Source organism: Podarcis bocagei (assembly GCF_964188305.1).
Source record: "Podarcis bocagei genome assembly, chromosome: 10".
NCBI classification, from domain to species: Eukaryota; Metazoa; Chordata; class Lepidosauria; order Squamata; family Lacertidae; genus Podarcis; species Podarcis bocagei.
In genome coordinates, this window is record NC_138135.1 from 10,216,880 (window position 1) to 10,241,873 (window position 24,994).

General features: G+C 47.6%; 1 protein-coding gene across 4 annotated transcripts in view; it reads left to right on the plus strand.

The window, feature by feature from the left end:
- Positions 1 to 24,994, plus strand: part of PLXNA4 (plexin A4) — a 623,585-nt gene that overhangs the window by 497,621 nt on the left and 100,970 nt on the right. For all 4 annotated transcript variants that reach the window (XM_081209755.1, XM_081209758.1, XM_081209756.1 and 1 more), the window contains 4 exons: positions 13,590 to 13,686; positions 15,414 to 15,604; positions 20,591 to 20,742; positions 23,406 to 23,523. In XM_081209755.1, the coding sequence (XP_081065881.1) occupies positions 13,590 to 13,686; positions 15,414 to 15,604; positions 20,591 to 20,742; positions 23,406 to 23,523 (558 nt within the window). The remainder of the gene's footprint in view (positions 1 to 13,589; positions 13,687 to 15,413; positions 15,605 to 20,590; positions 20,743 to 23,405; positions 23,524 to 24,994) is intronic.

Consider the following 24,994-nt stretch of genomic DNA (forward strand, 5'->3'; position numbering starts at 1 on the left):
ATTGTCCAGCCCGGACACAGAGGTCCAGCTCTTAAGGCCTTCTGGTGGTTCCCTCACTGCGAGAAGTGAGCTTACACTTTCTGAGAGCCAATGTGGTGTAGTGGTTAAGAGCGGTAGACTTGTAATCTGGTGAACCGGGTTCGCTTCCCTGCTCCTTCACATGCAGCTGCTGGGTGACCTTGGGCCAGTCACACTTCTCTGAAGTCTCTCAGCTCCACTCACCTCACAGAGTGTTTGTTGTGGGGGAGGAAGGGAAAGGAGATTGTTAGCCGCTTTGAGACTCTTTAGGGTAGTGATAAAGTGGGATATCAAATCCAAACTCCTCCTCCTCCTCCTCCTCCTCCTCCTCTTCTTCTTCTTCTTCTTCTGGACATTTGGAGCGGGAATAGTAAAACGAGTTTCCAGTGGGAGGAGTCTTACTTACACTTTGTTCAAAGTGTCAAAAGCTTCTTTCACGCAAACACACATTCTTTTACACTTGGAAAAAGCCAGCTCTGACTTGACTGTTGATGGAAGTGAGGAAGGAAGGAAGGAGGGCTGATTCTGCGACATCTAGTGTGCAAATAAATAAAAGCTCCACCTGATCATAGAACCATAGAATTGTAGAGCTGAAAGGGACCCCGAGGGTCATCTAGTCCAACTCCCTGCAACGCAGGAATCTCAACTGAAGCATCCATGACAGATGGCCACCCAATCTCTGCTTAGAAACCTCCAAGGAAGGAGAGTCCACCACCACACGAGGGAGACCGTTCCATTACCAAAACAGCTCAGAAAGTTCTTCCTGATGTTTAGTTGGAATCTCCTTTCTTGTAACTTGATAGTCCACCCTTTTCTCCTACTCTTTGGAGTGCCTCCCCCTTCCCAATAAAATGTGGATAAATTTGGGACAGACGTTCAGGTCCGTCCACACACATCCAGGTGCAAGCTTGGTGTTTACGAACCCTGGAAGCTACCATCACGATCCCAGAAACAGTCCCTGGTCTATTTCAAAACACCACCATCAGCATCTGCATTAAAAAAATAAAATGTGTTTGGTTTTTTTCCCTTCTAAATCACAAAACAGCAATAATGACAACAATAAAAATAGCAGCGAGAGCGGCAATAAAAACCAGAGAAACAGAAGGAACGAAACAAATGATCCATTAAAAAGTGCAGGAGATTAAAATTGTCTTCACCTGGCATTGCAAAGCTTGCAAAAGAGTCGCCAGCCCCATGTCCTTGGGGAGGTCATTCCATAACTGGGGTGTCACCATCAAAACAGCCTCACCCCTGGCAGAAGTCGCACCCAGAGCACGGCCTCCAACCCAGTCTGTTAGAAACGGGGGGAAATGCATATAATCAGCGGTAATGTGCTCAGCGGCTTATGAGCTATACAAAGTCTGTGGCAGATTCACTAGTAGGAGTAGAGGAGGAATCTGACTCAAATCAAGGCAAGTCTAGCAAATAAGCGCTTTTTTAGCGATATGTGATTAAAAAACCCCCCAGAAATCGCAGAAATTGACTTCTTAGGCCAAACAGCATACCAAAAAAAATTCAGTTGGGAGAAATTTGCACAAAAATGCATTGCAGTAACCGAGTCTGGAAGTCACCATTGCATGAAGTGGCATAAATACCCCCCCCCCCCAAATGACCCCTGAATTTTTGAATTTTATTGATATTGAAGCTGCTTTTTATGTTGTATTTTATGCTGTTTTATGCTGTTTTTATTTGCTGTTAGCCACCCTGAGCACGGTTTTTAAACCAGGAAGGGCAGGGTATAAATAAATTATTATTATTATTATTATTATTATTATTATTATTATTATTATTATTATTATTATTATTATTATTAAACCCAACCATTTGTCATTAAGGGGCACCCCTTCCCTTTAGCCCAGGAGGTATAAAACTCCTGTGAAGCTTTCACGAAATGTGGAGAAGTGTGTTCACAAGTATGTTCAGTGCCTTCCTCCCCCAACTTTGTGGGTTTTTAAATTTTTGACTCAGGGATGTGTTAGTTGTACTTTCCTGTCCATTCAAGTAAAGCTGTAACATCCTAGTTGTTCAAATGCCAAGATGAGTTTTGGCTTCTTTGCTAAAAGCATCCCATGGCTCCGTATTCCTGCCGCAGCAGCAATCAGTCCCCCGGTGTGATAATAATACATATTTGCTGCCACCTTCTCCTCTTCAAAGTGTGATGCGGTGTGTGAGCTAATTAACCCTGCCAGGTAGGGGAGTGCTACTAAATAACTCGCTGCGCACTCCATCCCAGGAGATCGTTCCCACTCCCCGCCCATCCTAACCAAGCTCCAAGTGGGAGTTACCGCAGGGTACGGATTCCACAAGGATCGTTATTTTAACTGCAAAGTCACAGGCAGAAAATGTTCTTAGAGATAACAGCTGGAAACCATAGAGGTCAAAGGCAAAGCTCTGGGAACACAATAGTGTGGTTTGTCATCAGCGACTCCAAGGCGCCTTGAATCCAGAACCCAGTTTCTGGAAATCACAGGAGAGGAGAGAATGCTCTTGGCCCCGAATCCCACTTGCTGGTTTCCCAGGGGCATCTGGCTGGTGAGAACAAGATGCTGGAATAGATGAGTCATGGGCCTGATCCAACAGACCTCCTCTTGCATCCATATGGCCAGTTACAGGAATGTAGCCCACCGAACCACCTGGAATTGTACTGGCCAGCTCTCGGAGTCCTCTTCCAGCAGAGAAGAGAAGAGAAAAAAGCACACCAAGAACTCTGGCCAATATAAGTTTCAGTAGTGGGAGTGGTCCCTACTCGCAAATCAATAGTCGATTGTAACAAAAACTAATCCATTTGAAAATATGTATTCTGACAAGGCAGTGCGAGATTTTACTTTCTTGGGCTCCATGATCACTGCAGATGGTGACAGCAGTCACAAAATTAAAAGATGCCTGCTTCCTGGGACAAAAGCAATGACAAACCTAGACAGCATCTTAAAAAGCAGAGACATCACCTTGCCAACAAAGGTCCGTATAGTTCAAGCTATGGCAGCGGCGTAGCATGGGTTGTCAGCACCCGGGGCAAGGCAAGTAATTTGCGCCCCCTAACCCGGGGCAAGGCAAGTAATTTGTGCCCCCTAACCCCTAACCTGCCGCCGCTGCCAGCTTCTTCTTGCTGCTGCCTGGGCTGGGCTGGTGTGGTTCTCTCCCGTGCTCTGCCCTGCCTGGGCGGCTGCTGCACTGTCCCTCCCCCAGATAGTCCCTCGCTCGCTCTCTGCACCGCACGCCTGGCACCCACCCCCTCCACAGTGGGCGGCGACCCAGCGGCTCGGATCGGATTCGCACAGCCAGCACTGCAGTGAGAGAGAGAGAGTGAGCCAGGTAGGGGCAGAGAGCTGCGAGTGCGAGCACCCCCCCCCCCGATGTTGCGCCCGGTGTGGCCGCCCCCCCCCTGCACCCCCCACGCTACGCCACTGAGCTATGGTTTTCCCAGTAGGGATGTATGGAAGTGAGAGCTGGACCATAAAGAAGGCTGATCGCCGAAGAATGGATGCTTTTGAATTATGGTGCTGGAGGAGACTCTTGAGAGTCCCATGGACTGCAAGAAGATCAAACCTCTCTATTCTGAAGGAAATCAGCCCTGAGAGCTCACTGGAAGGACAGATCCTGAAGCTGAGGCTCCAAGACTTTGGCCACCTCATGAGAAGAGAAGACTCCCTGGAAAAGACCCTGATGTTGGGAAAGATGGAGGGCACAAGGAGAAGGGGACGACAGAGGACGAGATGGTTGGGCAGTGTTCTCGAAGCTACCAACATGAGTCTGACCAAACTGCGGGAGGCAGTGGAAGACAGGAGTGCCTGGCGTGCTCTGGTCCAGGGGGTCACGAAGAGTCGGACACGACTAAATGACTAAACAACATTCTGACAAGGATTACAAACTCAAATAGAGATTACAAACTCAAACAGAGATTACAAACCCAAACTCATAAGGATATGTATAACACAATAATTCGTTACAGAATTAGAGATAAGAGTTTATGAGTAGAGATAAGTACATGTTAGTCCATAGTCAGATTCGACGTGAAGGTCTTAGTTTCAATCACTGAGCAGAAGTCAGAAGTCAATTATGGATCAGAAACCAGGACAGGGCCCTGTTTCGATGTATTCACCTTCATCAGCTGGAAGTATCAAACATTACATGGTTTCTGATCCATAATTGACTGGATTAGTTTTTGTTACAATTGACTATTGATTTGCAAGTAGGGACCACTCTCACTACTGAAACTTATATTGGCCAGAGTTCTTGGTGTGCTTTTTTCTTGGTATATTTAATAACAAGAACTCCAAATTATTTAACGAGAAGAGAACAGAGGCATTCAAATATTGGCACAATAATGAAGGAGCGATGAAGGAGAAAGCTGCTCAGTCCACGTTTAAAAGTGAATTGATCCAATTCATTTCCCCTATACAGTGGTACCTCGGGTTAAGTACTTAATTCGTTCCGGAGATCCGTACTTAACCTGAAACTGTTCTTAACCTGAAGCACTACTTTAGCTAATGGGGCCTCCTGCTGCCGCTGTGCCGTCGGAGCACAATTTCTGTTCTCATCCTGAAGCAAAGTTCTTAACCTGAAGCACTATTTCTGGGTTAGCGGAGTCTGTAACCTGAAGCGTATGTAACCTGAGGTACCACTGTAATTATATGCAGATTGGAACACAGGGATCAGCTGGATTACTGGTTGGCTGGCATCAGTCTGTCTCAGGAGACAACAGAGAAGTGCGCCTTTGTGGACGAAGTCAAACTGTTGGAAGGTGACAGCGCCTGCTGTGGCTGTAGAGACCGATACAGGAGAGACATGTTTTGTTGCAGCTGGGGCAGAGGATGGCACCCACCTGTGCTGCTGCAGATGCACCAGGGCATTTCATCTCTCTGCGTTCCTCCCAGGGGTCATTCCTCCTCTGCTCACTGCTGTGGATGCACTACTTGACTGTCTCCAAGCCCTCTGGCTGACTGCAAGGGATTCCCACATGGCAAGGTTGATGTGCCCAGCCTCCGTGCCACATTTGCAGACTTCTTTGTAATGCAAAGTTGGTCTGCCAACGGGCCTGGTGCCTGAAGGCAGATCCCTGCAGAGCACGTCCTTGGAGATCCTGCCATCTTCCATTCTGCAGACCTGACCAAGCCAGTGCAGAAGTCACTAGAGGTCATACCTTGTTAGACATTCAGGGCTACACCTGCTCAGAAGCCAAGCTTGTTGATCAGCATGCAAGGCCATCTCTGCCATTAAGCAAAAGGCACTGGATCGATTGACTTTATTGCTCCAGCCCCAGAGCTTTGACAATATTCACATGCTGCCATTAAGCAATACGATAAACAATAATAGCCAAGCCCTTCTGAAGAGCAATAGACTCTTCTGACATAGCGCCAACCTTCCTAGTCATGCATTTAAACAGCATTTTCATGACAATCCTTCAGTTCGGAATCCGCAAGCAGGCTGGTGGCAGCTGCTTCAAACAGCATCAGGCAAGGCTGGCTCTGGGGTCCTGAACATGTCTAACACAGGGTCAGCTCCACAAGGTTAAGAGTGCAAGCCAAACCATGTGCTTCTCTGGGATTAAGTCCCACCGGTCTTGTTGATGTGTCCCTCTGAGCAGACGCGAAGAATTGCTGCGCACATGGCTTCTGGGGCAGTTTTATGGAGAGGGCTGCAGTGCTGATACTGGCGATGGTCACTGCTGCTTTTGCAAACACACTCCCAGCTTTCCAGCCCCGCAATTTCAATCATACTGTGTGTTGCATTTGTAGGCTAGGGGCCGCTCCGCCTCTCTGTCTCTCTTTCTCTCAGCCGCCTGCCATTGTTCACCTGCCCTGCATGCAGAAGGTCCCATGTTCAGCTCTCAGCCTCTCCAGGTAGGGATTGGAGAGTCATCTACCTGGAATCCTGGAGAATTGCTGTCAATCAGTGCCTGGCAAATAGAAGAGGAAGAAATGGAGGCAGTGAGAGATTTTACTTTCTTGGGCTCCATGCAGATGGTGACAGCAGCCACGAAATTAAAAGATGCCTGCTTCCTGGGAGAAAAGCAATGACAAACCTAGACAGCATCTTAAAAAGCAGAGACATCACCTTGCCAACAAAGGTCTGTATAGTTAAAGCTATGGTTTTCCCAGTAGGGATGTATGGAAGTGAGAGCTGGACCACAAAGAAGGCTGATCGCCGAAGAATGGATGCTTTTGAATTGTGGTGCTGGAGGAGACTCTTGAGAGTCCCATGGACTGCAAGAAGATCAAACCTCTCCATTCTGAAGGAAATCAGCCCTGAGTGCTCACTGCAAGGACAGATCCTGAAACTGAGGCTCCAAGACTTTGGCCACCTCATGAGAAGAGAAGACTCCCTGGAAAAGACCCTGATGTTGGGAAAGATGGAGGGCACAAGGAGAAGGGGACGACAGAGGACGAGATGGTTGGACAGTGTTCTCAAAGAGACCAACATGAGTTTGTCCAAACTGCGGGAGGCAGTGGAAGACAGGAGTGCCTGGTGTGCTCTGGTCCATGGCGTCACGAAGAGTCGGACACAACTAAACAACAACAACAAGTGCAGATATCCCTGAGCTAGTTGGGCCCATGGTCTGACTCTGTATAAGGCACCTCCCCATGTAGGTTTTGCTTTTTGAAGGGCTTCTGATTATATGCGAGTGTCGTGGTGCCCTGTGCCAGACGAAGGAGGCCGTTTTGCCCTTGGCACTTTGCATCTGGAAGTGCGTGATGAGCAACAGCAAGGCAGCCAGCGCTTTCTGTGGGGGACCATGATGAGCAGGTAGCAAGCTGGGGATGTGGTGGGGGCAATGAAGAAAGGGAGCAAGCAGACTTGTTCTGTTCCAGTTCTAAGAGAATGCATAATGAAGCCCCGCTCTCGGTGCTATTTGATCATGAACCAAGTGCAATTAAGCCAGCTCTCTCTGTGCCTTTAAAGGAGGTGGATAATGTGCAGTAATCATGTGTGAATTAGCTGTTCCATAAGAATTGGGAAAATCCCAAGTGCACAGAAACAAAAAAATCTATTTCATGCCACGTTCAGTTTTCAGCAAGGTGGAAAGATCCTACGAACTAACGGGGGTGAGCTTCTCTCACCCCTACCTGCCTCATTTATGGTTCTCCTGATCCAATGGAGGTACAGTGGTACCTCGGTTTAAGTCCTTAATTCATTCAAGAGATCCGTTCTTAACCTGAAACTGTTCTTAACCTGAAGCACCACTTTAGCTAATGGGGCCTCCTGCTGCCGCCGTGCCGCCGGAGCACGATTTCTGTTCTCATCCTGAAGCAAAGTTCTTAACCCAAGGTACTATTTCTGGGTTAGCGGAGTCTGTAACCCGAAGCATATGTAACCTGAAACGTATGTAACCTGAAGCGTATGTAACCCAAGGAACACTGTACTGAATTTTCTAAAGCCTCCTTGGGGAACCTCAGCTTCACAGGCCTAGCTAGACCCAGTTTCACCCACAAAGGCCTTCCTCAAAGCCACACCCAACTGCTCTGCTTCTGATGCCACATGCAGTGTCAGGTGTGGGCCGGGAATGAATGTGGCTCCTGGGGAACAACTATGAACTTAACATGAGCATAGCGTGAGCTCCTGATTGCCCTTTGCAATCAGGTCTCCCTGTTGGCACCGCTCATTATGACCTCAGATGACTGACAGGTGAACTGTTGAAGGACTTGACCTGCCAGCTCATTCCAGCTCCCTACACCATATACGGAAATGATAGTGCTGCTAGGACAGCAGTTCTCCACCTGTGGGTCCCCAGATGTTGTTGGACTACAACTCCCATCATCCCTGAGCTCTGGCCTTGCTAGCTGGGGGTGATGGGAGTTGTAGTCCAACAACATCTGGGGACCCACAGGTTGAGAAAGGCTGTGCTAGGATGATGGGCCCATATATGATGTCAAGTGTAAGGAAGGCAGTTGTGACTTGGTTGCAGGGACCGGCAGGGATCCGAAGAGTGTGTGGTGAGGCAGGGGACCCGGGTAGTGACCCAGGAGAGGGGACAAGTGATTTATGGAGTTGGATATCACCATACATCCCATCCCCCCCCTCCATGAGAACACAATGAGAATTTTGAGTGCCATGCCCCTGCATGATTTTGGGGCGAGATCTTGTGGTTTGTTTTTTTTTTTGCGTCTGCAATCTTGCATGGCACCCCAAAATATGTGTTTTGGGGTACCATGACCCACCAAAACACTTTTTCTGGGTTTGCAATTGCACAGGTCACATGACTCACACAGAAGTGCAGACCTGGGAGATGGCGTCCCGATTTTGGGCCATGTCGCATTGCAGGGTATTTGCCACCTGCAAGGCAGGAGGGAGAGTCAGGGCAGTCCTAGGTGGCAGGGCAGGGTTCCACTGTTGCCATAGTTGTGCCATTGGGCTTAGACATCTGGACAGCTGCCTAGAGGCTAGAAGGCTCCGTGTTCATCCAGAGCACCATGGAAGCTGCTGTAAGTGTTTCTTTTGCCAGTAAAGGGTTAACTGTCAGACGTGTGCCTTCCTTATCTGGGATGGGATCGACACTTGGAGAAAATGGCTCTGTGGGCCAGATAAATCTGGCCCCTGGGATGAATGTGATTCCCCCTGCCTGTTTTCACAGGGCAAAGATGGGATGTGTTCACTAAATGACTTTGAAATTGGCCTTTGTGGGTTTTTAAATAATTATTTAACATGTGTTTTTCTGTTATTGTTTTTAATATAAATTTGGGCTTTGTTCGTTTAATAATTAGATAGCATGTCGACTTGTTGGATTTGCTCAGTTTTTAAGTTTGCACAGAGAGCGCTTGGAATCGGGCATGGCAGAACTATAACGAAAGGGTGTGTAACGAACTGAAAAAAATACCCGTAGCATGTTCTAAAACAGCAAGGAATTTGAATGAGTTCTTGGTGCAATGGAAAAGGCCTCCTCTGAGTTATCCTGGGAGACTTGGCGTATCTCTGTGGACACCCAAGACATTCCATCTGCACTCCCATGCGCTGCTGTGTGCATGCGCCGCAGCGCACGGAGTCGTGCGGGCCTCCCGGTCTCTGCTTGTTGCCTGCCAGACAGATGTTATTCTTTTAATTAAGGGCACTGGTGGTAATAAAATCCCCATAGAATCCATGAAGGATTCATAGCCTTAAGCTCTGCTCGGGTTTACGCAGGAGTGTGCGATGCAGTCGAGGGGAACTGATGCTAAATCAAGTCGGGAGACATATGGACCCGGTTAAAGACCAGTCCCATTCCTCTCTTCCTCACATCATACTTTTGCCTTGGGTTAATTACTCATCTCTCGGCCTTGCAACATATTTTTTCCCCAGCTGCTACCTCCGAGGCTGTTTCTCTGGGCCCAGGGAGAGGGAAAACGGATGGCGCGAGAGGCCAGCGCCACATTCTCTAGATACGCTTGCAGGGATTTATCACCATATAACACCGGTCCTGAGAGACCTGCATTGGCTCCCAGTACATTTCCGAGCACAATTCAAAGGGTTGGCGCTGACCTTTAAAGCCCTAAATGGCCTTGGTCCAGTATACCTAAAGGAGCGTGTTCTCCCCCATTGTTCAGCCCGGAAACTGAGGTCCATCGCCGAGGGCCTTCTGGCGGTTCCCTCACTGCGAGAAGCCAAGTTACAGCAAACCAGGCAGAGGGCCTTCTCGATAGTGGCGCCCTCCCACCAGATGTCAAAGAGAACAACAACTACCAGACTTTTAGAAGACATCTGAAGGCAGCCCTGTTTAGGGAAGCTTTTAATGTTTAATAGACTATTGTGTTTTTAATATTCGGTTGGGAGCCTCTCAGAGTGGCTAGGGAAACCCAGACTGATGGTTGGAGTATAAATAATAAATTATTATAAATTATTATTATCCTTAGCACCTTCTTTGGACCATAGAACACTTCCACACCATGCCTCATGCTTCCCCCCCCATCTTCTCACCTCCCCCAAAGATGATATTTAGATCATAAACTCCCTGAGGCAGGGACTAGTACTTGAACTGAACTCCATCAGCAGACATTAGCAGGGGAACATTTCTCCCTCCATATAACTATGCTATGGACCCCAGCTCCCATCAGCCTTGACCACTGGGCATGCTGTCTGATGCTGATGGGAGTTGGAGTCCAGAAGTTCTTGGGAGCTAACAGGTTCCCCATCACTGTTGCAAAGGACCATGTACATTGATGGCACTGTATAAATAACTCATCGTTTATTTTATAATATGTATAAATTGTTTTTTTATTATTAAAATAGCCAGTGTGGTTTATAATTAGATCTATCTAGCAAGCAATCTGGCTAGCTCAGTTGCTTAGAGCTTGGTCCTGATTATGCCAAAGTTGCAGGTTCATTCCCCATATGGGACAGTTGCATATTTCTTTTCTTTTTGAAATAATATTTATTGATTTTACAAAATAACTCTCACCTCTAAATTTTGAAATCAAACAAGATTCTTCCAAATCTTAGGACTGTCCTCCTCCCCTCCATGGGTCCTTTATAAATCAACTGCATATTATAGTTCTTCCACATTATGGGCCTCCAAAATATCCAGCCTTTGTAACATTGCAGGAGTTACTTAAAGCCTGCCAAAGAGCTCAAGTGACTGCAGTGTTCTTTTAATTACAGTCTGTATTTGTCCCGTTCCCTATTGAAGTTTTCATCCCCCTGATTTCTGATTTTCCCTGTCAGTCTTGCCATCTCTGCATACTCTAATAATTTCATCTGCCAGTTCACTTTTGTCGGCATTTTCGCCTCTTTCCATAGCTGGGCAAGGCATATTCCTGACTTGCAGGGGGTTGAACTAGAATCAGTGTCCCTTCCAAGCCTGCAATTCTGTGACTCCAGATATAGATGATATAGATAGATATAGATATAGATATAGATATAGATATAGATATAGATATAGATATAGATATAGATATAGATATAGATATAGATATAGATACAGATACAGTGGTGCCCCGCAAGATGAATGCCTCGCAAGACGGAAAACTCGCTAGACGAAAGAGTTTTCCGTTTTGGAGGTGCTTCGCAAAACGAATCTCCTATGGGCTTGCTTCGCAAGACGACAATGTCTTGCGAGTTCCTGCTGGGTTTTTTTCCTTCCCCCCCCTTTTTCTAAGCCGCTAAGCCGCTTATCAGCTGATCCGATCAGCAGATAAGCCGCTAAAAGCTGCTAATAGCGCTAATCCGCTAATCCATCAATGGGCTTGCTTCGCAAGACGAAAAAACCGCTAGACGAAGAGAATCACAGAACGGATTCTTTTCGTCTTGCGAGGCACCACTGTAGAGATAGAGATAGAGATAGAGATAGAGATAGAGATAGAGATAGAGATAGAGATAGAGATAGAGATAGAGATAGAGATAGAGATAGAGATAGAGATAGATATCTAATGCTCTCAATAAAAAAGTACAACAAAGTCCACATTAATATCAGGAAATGCAGGCTAACATCACATAAAATTAAGACTAACACGCCAGAAAAAGGAGCAAGCATCAGTTGCTCAACAATTGCTTCTGAGAATAAATGGGTCTTAAATTATGGCATCGGACCATGTAAAAGAGGAGACGTACCAGTAGCTCTCAATATCTTGTTGGACACCTGGTTCCTATCAGCCCCAACCAACTAGCTCAGCAATGATAGAAGTTGGAGTCCAACAACATCTGGTTGTTCACAGTTCTCTATCCTTGCTCTGAATATTGGTGCCTGCCAAAACTTTCCAGGGAGAATGCTCTGTAAACCAGGTGCCACCTCTGAAAAAGCCGTCTCCCCATTGCCTAGTTCATGGGTAGGCAAACTGGGGCCCGGGGGCCGGATCCGGCCCAATCGCCTTCCAAATCCAGCCCGCGGACGGTCCAGGAATCAGTGTGTTTTTACATGAGTAGAATGTGTGCTTCTATTTAAAATGCATCCCTGGATTATTTGTGGGGCATAGGAATTCGTTCATTTTTTTCTCTCCAAAATATAGTCCAGCCCCCCACAAGGTCTGAGGGACAGTGGACCAGCCCCCTGCTGAAAAAGTTTGCCGGCCCCTGCTAGCTGTTTAACCTCTGAAGATGAGAGCATCCAGTGGGAGGACATCAAAGGAGATCAGAAATTTAGATCAGATTTGCAAGGAGGAAGGCAGTCCTTTGTGTACCCAGGTCCCGAGGATTCTTGCATTGCAGGGGGTTGGACTAGATGCCCCTTGGGATTCCTTCCAACTCTGCAGTTCTGTGATTCTCACTCCGTGCACCCGTCTCATCAAAATGCTCTTTCTGTGCATGAGGAAAACGAGTGCAGCAAACTCTACAGAGCATAGTTCTCTAGAAAGTGCACTTAACATCCATGGAAACCATGCTGGGGGGAAACCGGCGGGGTTGAGATGCTGTTCGCAAGGCCCCCGCCAATTGTCAGCTAATTGTGTTTGGTTTGCTCAAAGATAAATTGCGGTGTAACTCAGCATTCGCCGTAATGTAATGTGCAGAAATCACAGGGTACGTTTGGCCCTGCAATTGTATGTCGATTAGTAGACACAGAGCTTCGCCTCTGCCTGAGGCTCGGAGCTTTGGGTTTCTCCAAGCTATACTTCCAGAGAATATTAGCTTTCATTTTTTAAAAACAATAATAATAAATGAATAAAGTTTCCGATCGTCATGGATGAGAAGACAAGCTATAGGCAGGAAAGCCTGATCAAATATCGAAAGGCAGAAGGCTGGCTGAAGGAGACAATTGGTGGTCAGGAACCCGGGCATCAATGCCCTTCAAAACACTCAGTTCATCTCCACGTCAAGCAAAATTAAGGAGTGGAGAGCCAAACCGTACTAATTTTCAAAAGATCTGCAGTGAACTGTGGTCATCCGAAAGCCCCAGTGTTACTATACCCACTAGTCCCCATTGTTGTTGTTGTTTAGTCGTTTAGTCGTGTCTGACTCTTTGTGACCCCATGGACCAGAGCACGCCAGGCACTCCTGTCTTCTACTGCCTCTCACAGTTTGGCCAAACTCATGCTGGTAGCTTCGGGAACACTGTCCAACCATCTCGTCCTCTGTCGTCCCCTTCTCCTTGTGCCCTCCATCTTTCCCAACATCAGGGTCTTTTCCAGGGAGTCTTCTCTTCTCATGAGGTGCCCAAAGTCTTGGAGCCTCAGCTTCAGGATCTGTCCTTCCAGTGAGCACTCAGGGCTGATTCCCTTCAGAATGGATAGGTTTGATCTTCTTGCAGTCCATGGGACTCTCAAGAGTCTCCTCCAGCACCAGAATTCAAAAGCATCCATTCTTTGGCGATCAGCCTTCTTTATGGTCTAGCTCTCACTTCCATACATCACTACTGGGGAAAACATAGCTTTAACTATACGGATCTTTGTTGGCAAGGTGATGTCCCCATTAGTAACATTCAAAGAGAATTTGGTGGGGAAGGCGTCCCTTTAGTAGTGAAACACCTGAGGAATGTCAAGGGAAAGCGGGGAGGATGAAGTGATAAAAATCCTGGTGATATTTACATGTGTGTGTTAGAATCCCATTCCTACCATGGTGTCAGGGGAGATATGTGCAAGAATTGCCACCACCATTTCCAGTAGCCAGAGCAGCAGGTGTGATTTCTCTCCTTTCTTTCTTTCTCTCCCTCCGCACTTCCCTTCCCCTACTTTTAGTACACTTACGATGGGACGGAGATTAACAGCTTGCCAGTGGAGCTGACAGTCGTGTGGAATGGGGATTTCAACATTGACAACCCGGCGCAGAACAAAGGTAACGAATCATTTCGACTTGTCCTTGGAAGTGGTAACCTTAGCAACCGGCTGCATCACTCTGCACACTTCCTAACAAAGCACTCGACGCTTCCCTTCCCCGTCTGCTACAAGGCTTTATTTATGTTCTCTGCAAATTGCTTAAAAAAAAAAAATAATGTTCTGTTTTTCTTCCCCTCTCCCCTCTCTCTTTCTTGTTGAGCACCTGAAACAAATAAAGCTCCGCCTGCCCCTCCCCCCCCTGAGCATTTTAAAGCCAAACTTTCTACTCTCCAAATCCTCTTGACTTGAGTAGCTCATTTCAGTGATTGTTGCCAGCAGCTTAGTTTGGATCTGCCCAAGTCGTTTTTTCCCCCTGCTGAAGCAGTTTGCAACTTCTTTTTTAAATACGACTCAAAATAATAACAAATATGGGTCAGTCGCATTGCCCTCTTTCTGATTTCACACACTCCTTTCCTGGAGGCAGAAAACTGGGTTTGTGGGAATTTGTGGGAGCAGGAGGCGGGAAGGCAAAATTGGGGGGGTAGTGGTACACAGTTGACAGCTGCTGTAAGGAGCCCTCTAGGTACAGTGAGTTCAGTCCCTCACCCTAATTTTTGCCCCCAAAATCAACACCCAGTTTCGCCAGGAAAGGTGCCCCCCTGATTCATTCTGTAGGCATTGCTGGGGGTCGGACTAGGGAACCCTTTGCATCCCTTCCAATCCTACAGTTCCATGGTTCTCTGCACTGAGAAACTGATACTTTCAACTGGTAATGGAAAGTGAATAGGGAGGAAGTCTTATGCACATCTTCGGTCGGTGAGTCCTCCCCTGTATCAGTGATGAGGTATAGATTTCAGATTTCAGAATCGGTTTCCTAGCTGCTGGCGTCTTTATACCTTCCATAGATAAGCTATTGAATTTGTGGACACAAGATGTGGTGCTGGTCACCAACTTTGGAAGAGCAGACAAATTCATATAAGGCTGTTAGTGGCTATGAGTCATAATAGATACCTTACACCTTCATTATCAGAGGTACTTCTTAATACCAGTCAGTGGTGTACCATGGGTTGCCAATGCCTGGGGCAAGGCAAATATCCTTGGCACCACCCTCTAATATTGTGGAACAAAGGTGCAATAGCTTGCGACCTAACTCGAGTGGCAGCCGCAGCGCCCAATGAGCACCCAGCAATCGAGCACTGCCAAAAACAGGATGGAGGATTGGTCAGGAGCGGGTACCTTTATAAAGCCCATGTGGCGGGCACCCTAGCAACCGGCCATTGTCCATATCCACTCCTCAGTTCACCCATACAGTCATTTGGAGATTTTCTGAATGAGGGGATGGCGCATTATTTTAAAATATATTTTTACTACTACTGTTAATTTTCTTTTGAAATTTTGCACCCCAAAGAATTTTGCTCCCAGGGCATGTGCCCCGTGGCCCCACCCACGCTATGCCACTGATGCCAGTTGTTGGGGGGCACCAGTGGGCGAGCGTCTTGCTTGTGGGCTGTCCCCAGCCATCTGGTTGCCCCCTAGTGGGAAACAGGACTCTTGACTAGATAAACCTTCCAGTCCGATCTAGCGGGACTCTTGCTGCATTGTTTGACTTGACCGCAGAAGGCTTATTGGCTGCTGCTCCTTTGCCGCAGTTCTGCAGATCAAAGCACCTGAGAGGGCATATATGGGGTAAGGCGATCTCATGGGTAAATGCCTCCTCAACAGGCTTGTGCTTTCCTCTCCCAACAGTCCACCTGTACAAATGCGGGGCCATGCGAGACAGCTGCGGCCTGTGCCTGAAAGCAGACCCGGACTACGAGTGTGGCTGGTGCGAAGACCAGAACCGGTGCACCTTGAAGCACCATTGCCCCATCCTGGAGAACCGGTGGCTGGAGCTCTCTGGCGCTGGGGGCAAATGCACCAACCCCAAGATCACAGAAGTAAGTCGTTCTGAAACTCCCTCTTCCATTCCCCATACCCTCGTTTTCTGTAGCCTGTCTAGCTGTGAAGACCGACAATCAGTGGCATAGCATGGGGAGGGGGTCATGGGGCGGTCTCCCTGGGTGCTAAATTGTTAGGGGGCATAAAATTACAACCCCTGGTGCTGCCTCAATACAGCTGTGTGCTTCCATTGCTGTGCTCTATTGAAAACGGCTTCTCTGTGCAAACCAGGAAGTGACCTCTCCAGGCAATGGAATGACTCTTCTTTCCTTATCTCTATGGCTGCAATCTTTTGGGTGGCCCGCAACCCTTGCTATGCCACTGGCTATGATGGATGAGTAATAATCCACCAAATAGGATTCTCCTTCAGCCTTGCCACTCAACTGGAGATACCAAGGACTGGGCCTGGGCTGTTCTGTATCCGAAACAGGAGCTTTGCTATTGAGCTATGGTGTTCGGCCCCCCTCCCAGATTCAGCTTTTCTGCGCAGGCAGCTTCCTGAGGTGTGGTCCTGCTCTTCGATAGTGACTTGCTGTCGTCTGGCTCATGCAGGGTGTCCTAAGGAACAAGGCTGGTATAAGGATGGTCCTTCTGCTTCCTTCTGGTTCTCTGATCCCAAGAACGATGGTCCCACTTAGAAGTCGCTTGGGCTGTGCACAATTCCTTCTCAGATGCTGTAACTCAAGGAGGATGGCTCTTCGCAGCTGTGAAAGTGAGCCCAGGAGACCGTGGTTTAACTGGAGCTGCTGTGCCAAACAGCTAGATCAAAGCGCTGCCTTATATCATCCCTGCTCCCATGTCGCATGCAGTCCTCGCCAGAGAGGATGCAGAAGTTCACAGGTTTCAAGAAGATTTGCCTTGGAAGCAGGAATGTCTCCAAAGAGCCTCTTTGAAGAATTGCCCAGACGTTGGAGGGGGGAAGCAGGATCTTGGAGTGTGCTTTATTATTATTATTTTTTCCAGATAAAATTTGCAATTAGTTTTTCTTGAAATACATCACCACCAGGCGCCTAACAAGACATCGTTCTCCATTCTGCCCCGAGTCTGTAATCTGCAGCGTTCTTTCCATTCCACTGCAGTTCGCCATCTGCCCCAAACTATGCTACATGTGGTGGAATTCTGTAACCTAATTTACACAATTTTGTGAACTGTGTAACCTAATTTACACAATTAATTTTGTGAATTATCCCATTTAATTCAAAAGAAATGCAATTCAAATAGGGGAGGCTGAAAGCTGCAACCAAAGATAGCACCCACCATATTTGTTGGGTTGATTTTTGTTCTGGACAGGAGTTGAATGAGCCAACATTGACAATTTCTGCTCCTGTTTTCTGTTTCTTGCCAGAATTCTCTGACATCCCTAATCAGCCCAGAATGATATACAGTCATACCTCGAGTTACAGACGCTTCAGGTTGTGTTTTGTCGGGTTACGGACCCGCCAAAACCTGGAAGTACCAGAACGGGTTACTTCTGGCTTTCGGGGGTCACGCATGTGCAGAAGCGCTAAATCGCGCTTTGCGCATGCGCAGAAGCACTGAATTGCAACCCACGTGTGCGCAGACGCACCGCTGTGGGTTGCAAACGTGCATCCCACACGGATCACGTTCGCAACCCAAGCGTCCACTGTGCAGTTGAAATCCCTGGTTAGACAGGTTTCCCAGGCTTTTCAAACATATAAAAACCTGCAAAGCCTTTTTGAGCAGAGAACATGGCAAGTCAGGAAGAATTAATTTAAGGTCCTGGTCTAGGGGTTCAAGTGCAGGTGAGAGAAACAGAATGCTCCTTCAAACCTTTGTAAAATATGATTCTATGATATATATATTGTGTGTGTGTGCACATTAAGGCTGCAGTCCTGTACATATTTGTGAGAATAAGTCCCCTTGGACTTGCTTTTGAGGAAACACATTAACAATCCATCAATAAGCCCGCAAGTGAGATTTGATCACTTCCGGAGACTAAAAAATATACCCTTGATTTTTGAGAGACACAATGAAAAACTTCCAAACGACCCTCATTGCTATGCATGTGAATTAATATGCACGGAACTTCATGTATAACACTGATGGGATCTGAACTGCCTGCGACTATCCAGGAAAGAGTCCTCGGGGTAATGGTGGAGAGCTCAGCGAAAATGTCAACTTGGTGTGCAGAAAGCGCATCCCAAGTAAGGGATTATTAGAAAAGGGATAGAAAATTAAAAAGGCCAATATCATAATGCCTTAATAATAAATCTTATGGCATAGGCATATTTTGAAAACTGGTTGCACCCATTTCAAAAGCGTTTTATAGAACTAGAAGAGGTGTGGAAAAATAAAAGCTCACTTTTGAAGCTCACTTCCAGGGCTAGAATCATAGATTCGTAGAGTTGGAAGTGAGCCAAAGATCGTATTGTTAGCCCAGAAATGGAAACAAGAAGAAATTCTGAAGAAAGAAGAATGGCAGACGAAATTAATGGGCTATGCAGAATTGGACAAAATGACAGGAAGGATTCGAAACCTGCGGGACCAGAGATTTACAGAAGATTGGAAGAAGTATATGAATTATTTGAAGAGCAACTGTAATCAACAAATTACGCTAGTAGGACTACAAGAAGTTGTGTAAGGAGAAATATATGAAGTGTTACAAAGTAGAAAAAGATAGAGATATTGGTTATGAGTTTGAAATGTAATAGGGAAAATAAGAAATGCATACTAAGAGATTAGATTGGAAAATTTTCAGACAGGATTGATGGAAGTCAAAAATTTGAATAAGATGTAAAAGTAGGTCTAATTACTGTTGAAAATGATATGTTAAAAAAAAACCTATTAAAATTATATATATATATATATATATATATATATATAGAGAGAGAGAGAGAGAGAGAGAGAGAGAGAGAGGGGTGCGGAAAGAGTGAACAAAACAATAAAGCGCTCAGAGCAAATCATTCTGGGTTTGTTGTGCTTAGAAAGAAGGCGAACTCTGACCAAACATGACAGAGGTTTATATAATTAGAAGTGGGGTTCTGCTTCTGATCAGTGTTGCAGCCACCCCAATCACTGCCACCCCTTACCTCAGGTGTGGGGAACCACTGGCCCAAAGGCCCACCAGATGTTGCTGAACTGCAGCTGCAAGCAGGGTCAGTGACCTGGGCTGATGTGAGATGAAGTCTGACAACATCTGGAGGGCCAAGAGTTCCTTACGCCTCTCTTACGGCTTCTGCTTTGCATCCTCCTGGAGTCCCCCCCCCCAGTGAAATAATGACACATGACACGGTTATTAAGGTTAATGGGCTAAATAAGGCCACAACTTTATTAATTACAGGTGATGAGCAGTATTGGCTTAGGCATTGGTCCTAACCGACTATATCTGACTTTGGCCCGTCCGCTAGAAGTCCGGGAAGGGTTAACCACCAGTAGGGGGAGTCCTGCTGATGTACATCAACTAGGAACTCCCCTGGGGTCACCAATAGGGGGCGTGCCTTAGGCCTTCGCCTCCCCAGTCTTTGGACAAGGCCACGCCCCCCAGAATCCTTTATCGGACTACCCTTCAATATGCGGGGCAGGTGATGGCGCTACCTCCCCTCTTCCATCTACAAAACAATACCAATGCCTAAACGCCAATACCCAGAAAGTTGTGACGATTTGCTACGAGGTAGGTGAAAACCAAGTGGCTGGTGCCAATTTGCCAAGTGGAAAAATTCCTACCAGGCCCCTCAGTGGTCACCAACCAAGGTCAAGGAACGGAAACCTTATTGGGCGGGAGGGTGGGAAAAGCAGGAACAGCTGGCAGGCGGGAAAAGAGGGAGATCCCTGGCCGCATCCTAGCTTAAGTAGGGCAGGCCACGCCCCCAGAGCCAGCCGATTGGCTGGCCAGGGGATGATGCAGCCAGGAATCCCCCCAATCGTGCGAGGCTGGGCTCTAGCCGCCACCCGCGTGGTGGGGCCATAAAGCCCGCAACTCCACCTCCTTTGAGGGCGGAAGCGACTTTCTTGCCAACCCAGAATAACCCCAAAGTGGGGCATGAAAATCCAAAGGTGTCCAGTTCACTTATGGGCTCAGTTGCCCTTGTTGTTCTTCAGCATCCCTTGACACCCACAGCACCACAGACATACCCTCGATTTCGCCAATCCAAGATACAGGAATGGGTGGAGGAGAAGCAGATCTCTGAAGCAGTTCCCCCAATGTCAGCTAATGGCAAATGGACTTTGATTGTTTTAAGGAGGAAGCCATCAGAGACAAGGCATCCATTTTCTTTGGTGCCTAAGATGAGATAAGGGATGCGGGTGGCGCTGTGGGTTAAACCACAGAACCTAGGACTTGCCGATCAGACGGTCGGCGGTTCGAATCCCCACAACGGGGTGAGCTCCCGTTGCTCGGTCCCTGCTCCTGCCCACCTAGCAGTTCGAAAGCACGTCCAAGTGCAATTAGATAAATAGGTACTGCTCTGGCGGGAAGGTAAACGGCGTTTCCGTGCACTGCTCTGGTTCGCCAGAAGTGGCTTAGTCAAGCTGGCCACATGACCTGGAAGCTGCACGCCGGCTCCCTCAGCCAATAAAGCGAGATAAGCGCCGCAACCCCAGAGTTGGCCACGACCGGACCTAATGGTCAGGGGCCCCTTTACCTTTACCTAAGATGAGATAAATTAACCAGAGGATGAGCACGGCCAGGTCTCTTGAAGTACTTATTAATTGCGTTTCCACCCCACCTTTTTCTCCAACGAGCTTAAGATTGCATACACAGTTCTCTTTCCCCCTCTTCCTTTGACTCCCACAACAACCCTGTGAGGTAGCTTAGGCTGAGAGGCAGCCACTGGCCTCGATCTCCCCAGTGTGAGCTTTATGTCTGAGTGGGGATTTGAACCGTTCTCTCCCACATCCCAGTCTATCGCTCTAACCACTGCACCACACTGACAGACAGCTGTGCCCCTTTGGTGGGGGTGTGGAACACCGGCACAGGGCCTTGCCTTTCTTCTCACCTTGCTTTAACCAGTTTTTCCCTCTCCTAGATCAGCCCGGCGAGGGGACCTCGTGAAGGAGGGACCAGGGTGACCATCCGGGGAGAAAATTTGGGCTTGGAGTTCCGGGACATTGCATCGCATGTCAAAGTAGCTGGCGTGGAGTGCATTCCTTTAGTGGACGGATACATCCCAGCAGAGCAGTAAGTAAGGGCCTCAGGGTGAAAGATGCTTTATTAAGACCTTCTGCTCTGTTGTTAGGGCAGGAATGTTTACGTGAGACAACCTTGCTCTTTGTCCAACTTTCCTTGCCAGTCTCAGGCCACCAAGCCCTGAAATGAGGTGGAATAGATGGAAGGAGAGGGACGCTGTAGAGCATGAGTGGGGAACCTGTGACGCTCCATTGTTGATGGACTAGAACTCCCATGCTGGCTGATGGGACTTGGAGTCCAACCACATCCCTGAAAGACCTCTTCCTTCCCTACAGGCCCTCTTGGATGCTGAGATTGGCAGAGAGGGACCTCTTGGTAGTTCCTCCACCCTCAGAGGCTCGGTGTGTGTGTGTGTGTGTGTGTGTGTGTGTGTGTGTGTGTGTGGCCTGGGAAAGGGTCTTCTCTGTGGTGGCCCCTAAGCTGTGGGACTCCTTCTGCACAGAGGTGCATCTGACACCTTCGTTGTGCAGCCTCCAGCAAATGCTGAAGACACACTTCTTTACCTTGGTTTTTGACACTCGAGGTGTATGTTTTTAGGACCCACCTTATTTTTGTCATTGTAAGTTGTTTTCAGCAGTTTGTGCTTTCATGTTGTAACCCTTCCTGGGACGTTAGGGTAGAGGGCAGGCAAATGCCGTATTTTCCCCTCTATAGGACGCACCGGACGATAAGACGCAACTAGTTTGGGTGAGGGGGGAACAGGAAGAAAAAAATTCTGAACCCCAGAAGCCAGAACAGCAAGAGGGATCTGGCTTCTGGTATAGCCTCTTGCTGTTCTGGCTTCGGGGACAGCCTTTGAAGCCTCCGCAGGGCAGTGGGGTGAAGGCCCCCCGCTGCCCTGAGGAGGCTTTGCGCAGCCATCCCCAAGCTAGAACAGCGAGACGGAGCGCTGCACAGCTCTCCGTCTCCCTGTTCTGGCTTCGGGGACAGCCTTTGAAGCAGCGTGGTGCCTTCACCCCGCTGCCCTGCAGAGGCTTTGCGCAGCTAACCCCAAGCTAGAACAGCAAGACGGAGCACTGACTTTGGGCTTAGCCGCTCAACCTGCATTCGCTCCATAAGACGCACACACATTTTCCCTTACTTTTTAGAAGGGAAAAGTGTGTCTTATAGAGCAAAAAATATGGTAATAATAGTAACAGCAACAAAACCTGGAAAGCCAGAGGTTCCCCACATCTGTGCTACAGCCACCTCCCAGGCTCAGCAGAACAGAGAAAACATTACCTGCTCCTAGCGTGATTGTACATGACAGTAACTAATGCAGGTGTGGCTAGCCATAATGATGTTGGACTCCAGTTCCCATCAGCCTTAGCCAGCATAGCCAATGGTGAGGGATGATGGGAGCTGGAGCCTAGCCACAACTGAAGCACCACAGGTTGCCCTACCTGGCTTTACAGGTAGTGCTGATGTCCCTCACCTCTGCTTTGCATGACAAGTGAGGACGAACAACATTTCCCCAGGGGTGTGGGGGAGAAACTGGGTTTGGTTCGCATTCAGAGGCAAACTTACCTTATCTGCCCCAACACAATGCACAAATCAGAGCACAGCTGCACTTCAAAATTGTGCACTTCTCTGAATTTTGCAGCACAGTTCTCCCATTAGATAGGGTGTGCAAAAAATGCACACACTGGAGCAAAGTGGGTGCATATATAAGTGCATATATTAGTGGAAAATAGTAATATATTGATATGCATTATATTAGGGGAAAGTGCTTTGGGGGGGGGGGGGAATGTGCAGATGAAGGGGAAATTGACCTGAAATGCTGATGAATTTTCATGAGGACTAAAAAGTGTTCTTTGCAAACTAATCAGGCAGTGTTGAGAACTGAAGAGTGGAAATGGAGAGAAACCAAAGTCAAAAGGTTCACTCCTCTCTACTCTTTACCAGCCTGCTTGTAGCTCAGCTCAGTAGACAATAGGCACCTGTAGCATCTCTGTCCATCATCACCAAAAGAGGTTCTGTGCTGGTGGGTCTCTGCTTGAGGCCGGTTGCAATGACACTAGCTTCCCCTGGATCTGGCACAATGGAATGACTTGAGCCTTGAGGAAAAGAGGTCTACTTTTTAAGGAGAAGGGGTTTCCCCAAATAGGATATGGGATCTGTGTCGGAATTGCCACTCAGCCAAGCCAATAAGGCCTCATCTTCCTCCAAGCTGAGCCTTTGAAATCACCTCCGACGTGTTTAATGAGCTGAGCCTTTGATAAGGCCTCAAGCAAATTCTATCCAGCAGGGTTCCCAGCACAGGCAAGAGACGAGAGGTTTGGCTACATTGTAAAGAGTTTTATTTCTAAACTACACAGAACAGAAAAGACATCCTCTCTCTATGAAAGCAGAGAGCAACTGAACAAAGGAACAAAGGAACAAAGGAACCAGGAAAACCACTAACGTCACATCCAGTCTCCTTTCCCGTGAGACTCCAACTTCCTGGAATCCCAGGAATGTAAACAGACTTCCTGGAATCCCAGGAATGTAAACAGAGTCCTGTGACTCCACGCAGCTGCTCAGTGAGAAACAGAAACTAACAATCTGTACCATTAGGGAAAGCCCATTCCTACCTGTCATCATCTACTTTGGTTCTAAGCCTTCCCACATACAGCAGACACCCTTTGCAAGGACCACAGGGGAATCTCCTGACCCTTGAATCTCTTTCCTTCTAGAATAGTGTGCGAGATGGGCGAGGCCAAGCACAGCCAACATGCCGGAAACGTGGACATCTGCGTGGCCGAGTGCAAGCCAGAGTTCATGGCCAAATCCTCCCAGTTCTATTACTTTACGGTAAGTCCGTGAGCGAGACTCGGGAATTGAGGAGGAATGGGCAAGAGGTTTTGAGATTCCTGGAGGCTTCCAGAAATACTCTTGAGTTTCACCCAAAGTAAAATTTCGAGGTGAGGTTGGAGGGTCATCTAAGCCCTACTCAGAGTAGACCCACTGAAATTTCTACTTCTTCATTACCTGACCTTCACCTTAAGGTCCCAGGGCCTTAACTCTGCCTGTTAACTTCCATGGGTTTGCTCTGAGTAGGACTAGCATTGAATCTCACACCTTGAAAGCCTTTGGCTTTCCCCAAAGAATCCTGGGAGCTGTAATTTGCCCCTCACCGAACTACAACACCCTCACACCCTTAAACTACAGTTCCCAGAATTCTCTGGGGGAAGGCATGGGCTTTAAATGTGTGTTAAATGTGCTTTCAGCATACCGTATGGGGTGGATGTGAACATTCTCTCTGTCTCTCTCTCTCTCTCTCTGTCCTCCCTGGGCCAAAACTCATAAGGGTAGTTAATTCGTATTACATGCACCCTTGAGCACCCACCCTCACTGTTTGATGGATCCCTCTAGTCCTATTTGCTTAACTTTATTTTTGGGTTCTATCAGTCTTTTCTGAAAAGAAAAATGCAAATAGTTTCTAACAGCCGATTTCTCCCTCCACCCTTATCCTATTTTCATTGTGAATATATCATCTGAAATTTGTGAAGGCAGCTGTGAATAATTAATAGGCTATTGCAACTTATTACAAGCCTGCAAATGAGATGGATAATTATTATCAGTGTTATTATCATAACACCTCCAGACATTTAGAGGCTCTCTCCTGGGACAGGAGGTAGGGATGAACAGCAGGTGATGGGGATTTATAAAGAAATGCGAAAGGAAGCCCCAAGATGCTCAATCGCTCTTGACGGAAGGGCCTTGTAAGGTATGGAAGGATGATGGAATGGTAGCAGGCCCTCTAGTCTAGGGGAGATGCAGGCAATGTGGTACCCACCCTGATGCTGATGGACTTCAGCTCCCATCCTCTCCTGATCATTGAATTAGCTGGCTGGGGCTGATGTGCACCATAACTCGGGCACATACAATGGAGCTGAACGCTGGAAGATTCATCATCATCATCATCTTCATCATCATTTATTACTTATACCCCTTCCATCTGATTGGGCTTCCCCAGCCACTGTGGGTGGCTTCCAACAGAATATTAAAAACATGATAAAATATCAAACAATGAAAACTTCCCTAAACAGAGCTGCCTTCAGATGTCTTCTAAAAGTCAGATAGTGTCACAGTCCGGTCTACGGATGATCGATGTCCTGGCTGAAGACGTCGGGACCGGGGGCAAGATGGCGGGGTGGGAGCAGGAACAAGAGTCCAGAAGCCAGGGGTCCGAGGGTCAGGAAGCAGGGAGTCACGAAGTCAAGGGTCTAAGGGTTGAGAATCAAGGAGTCAAGAAGCTGAGGTCCGAGGATCAGGAAGCAAG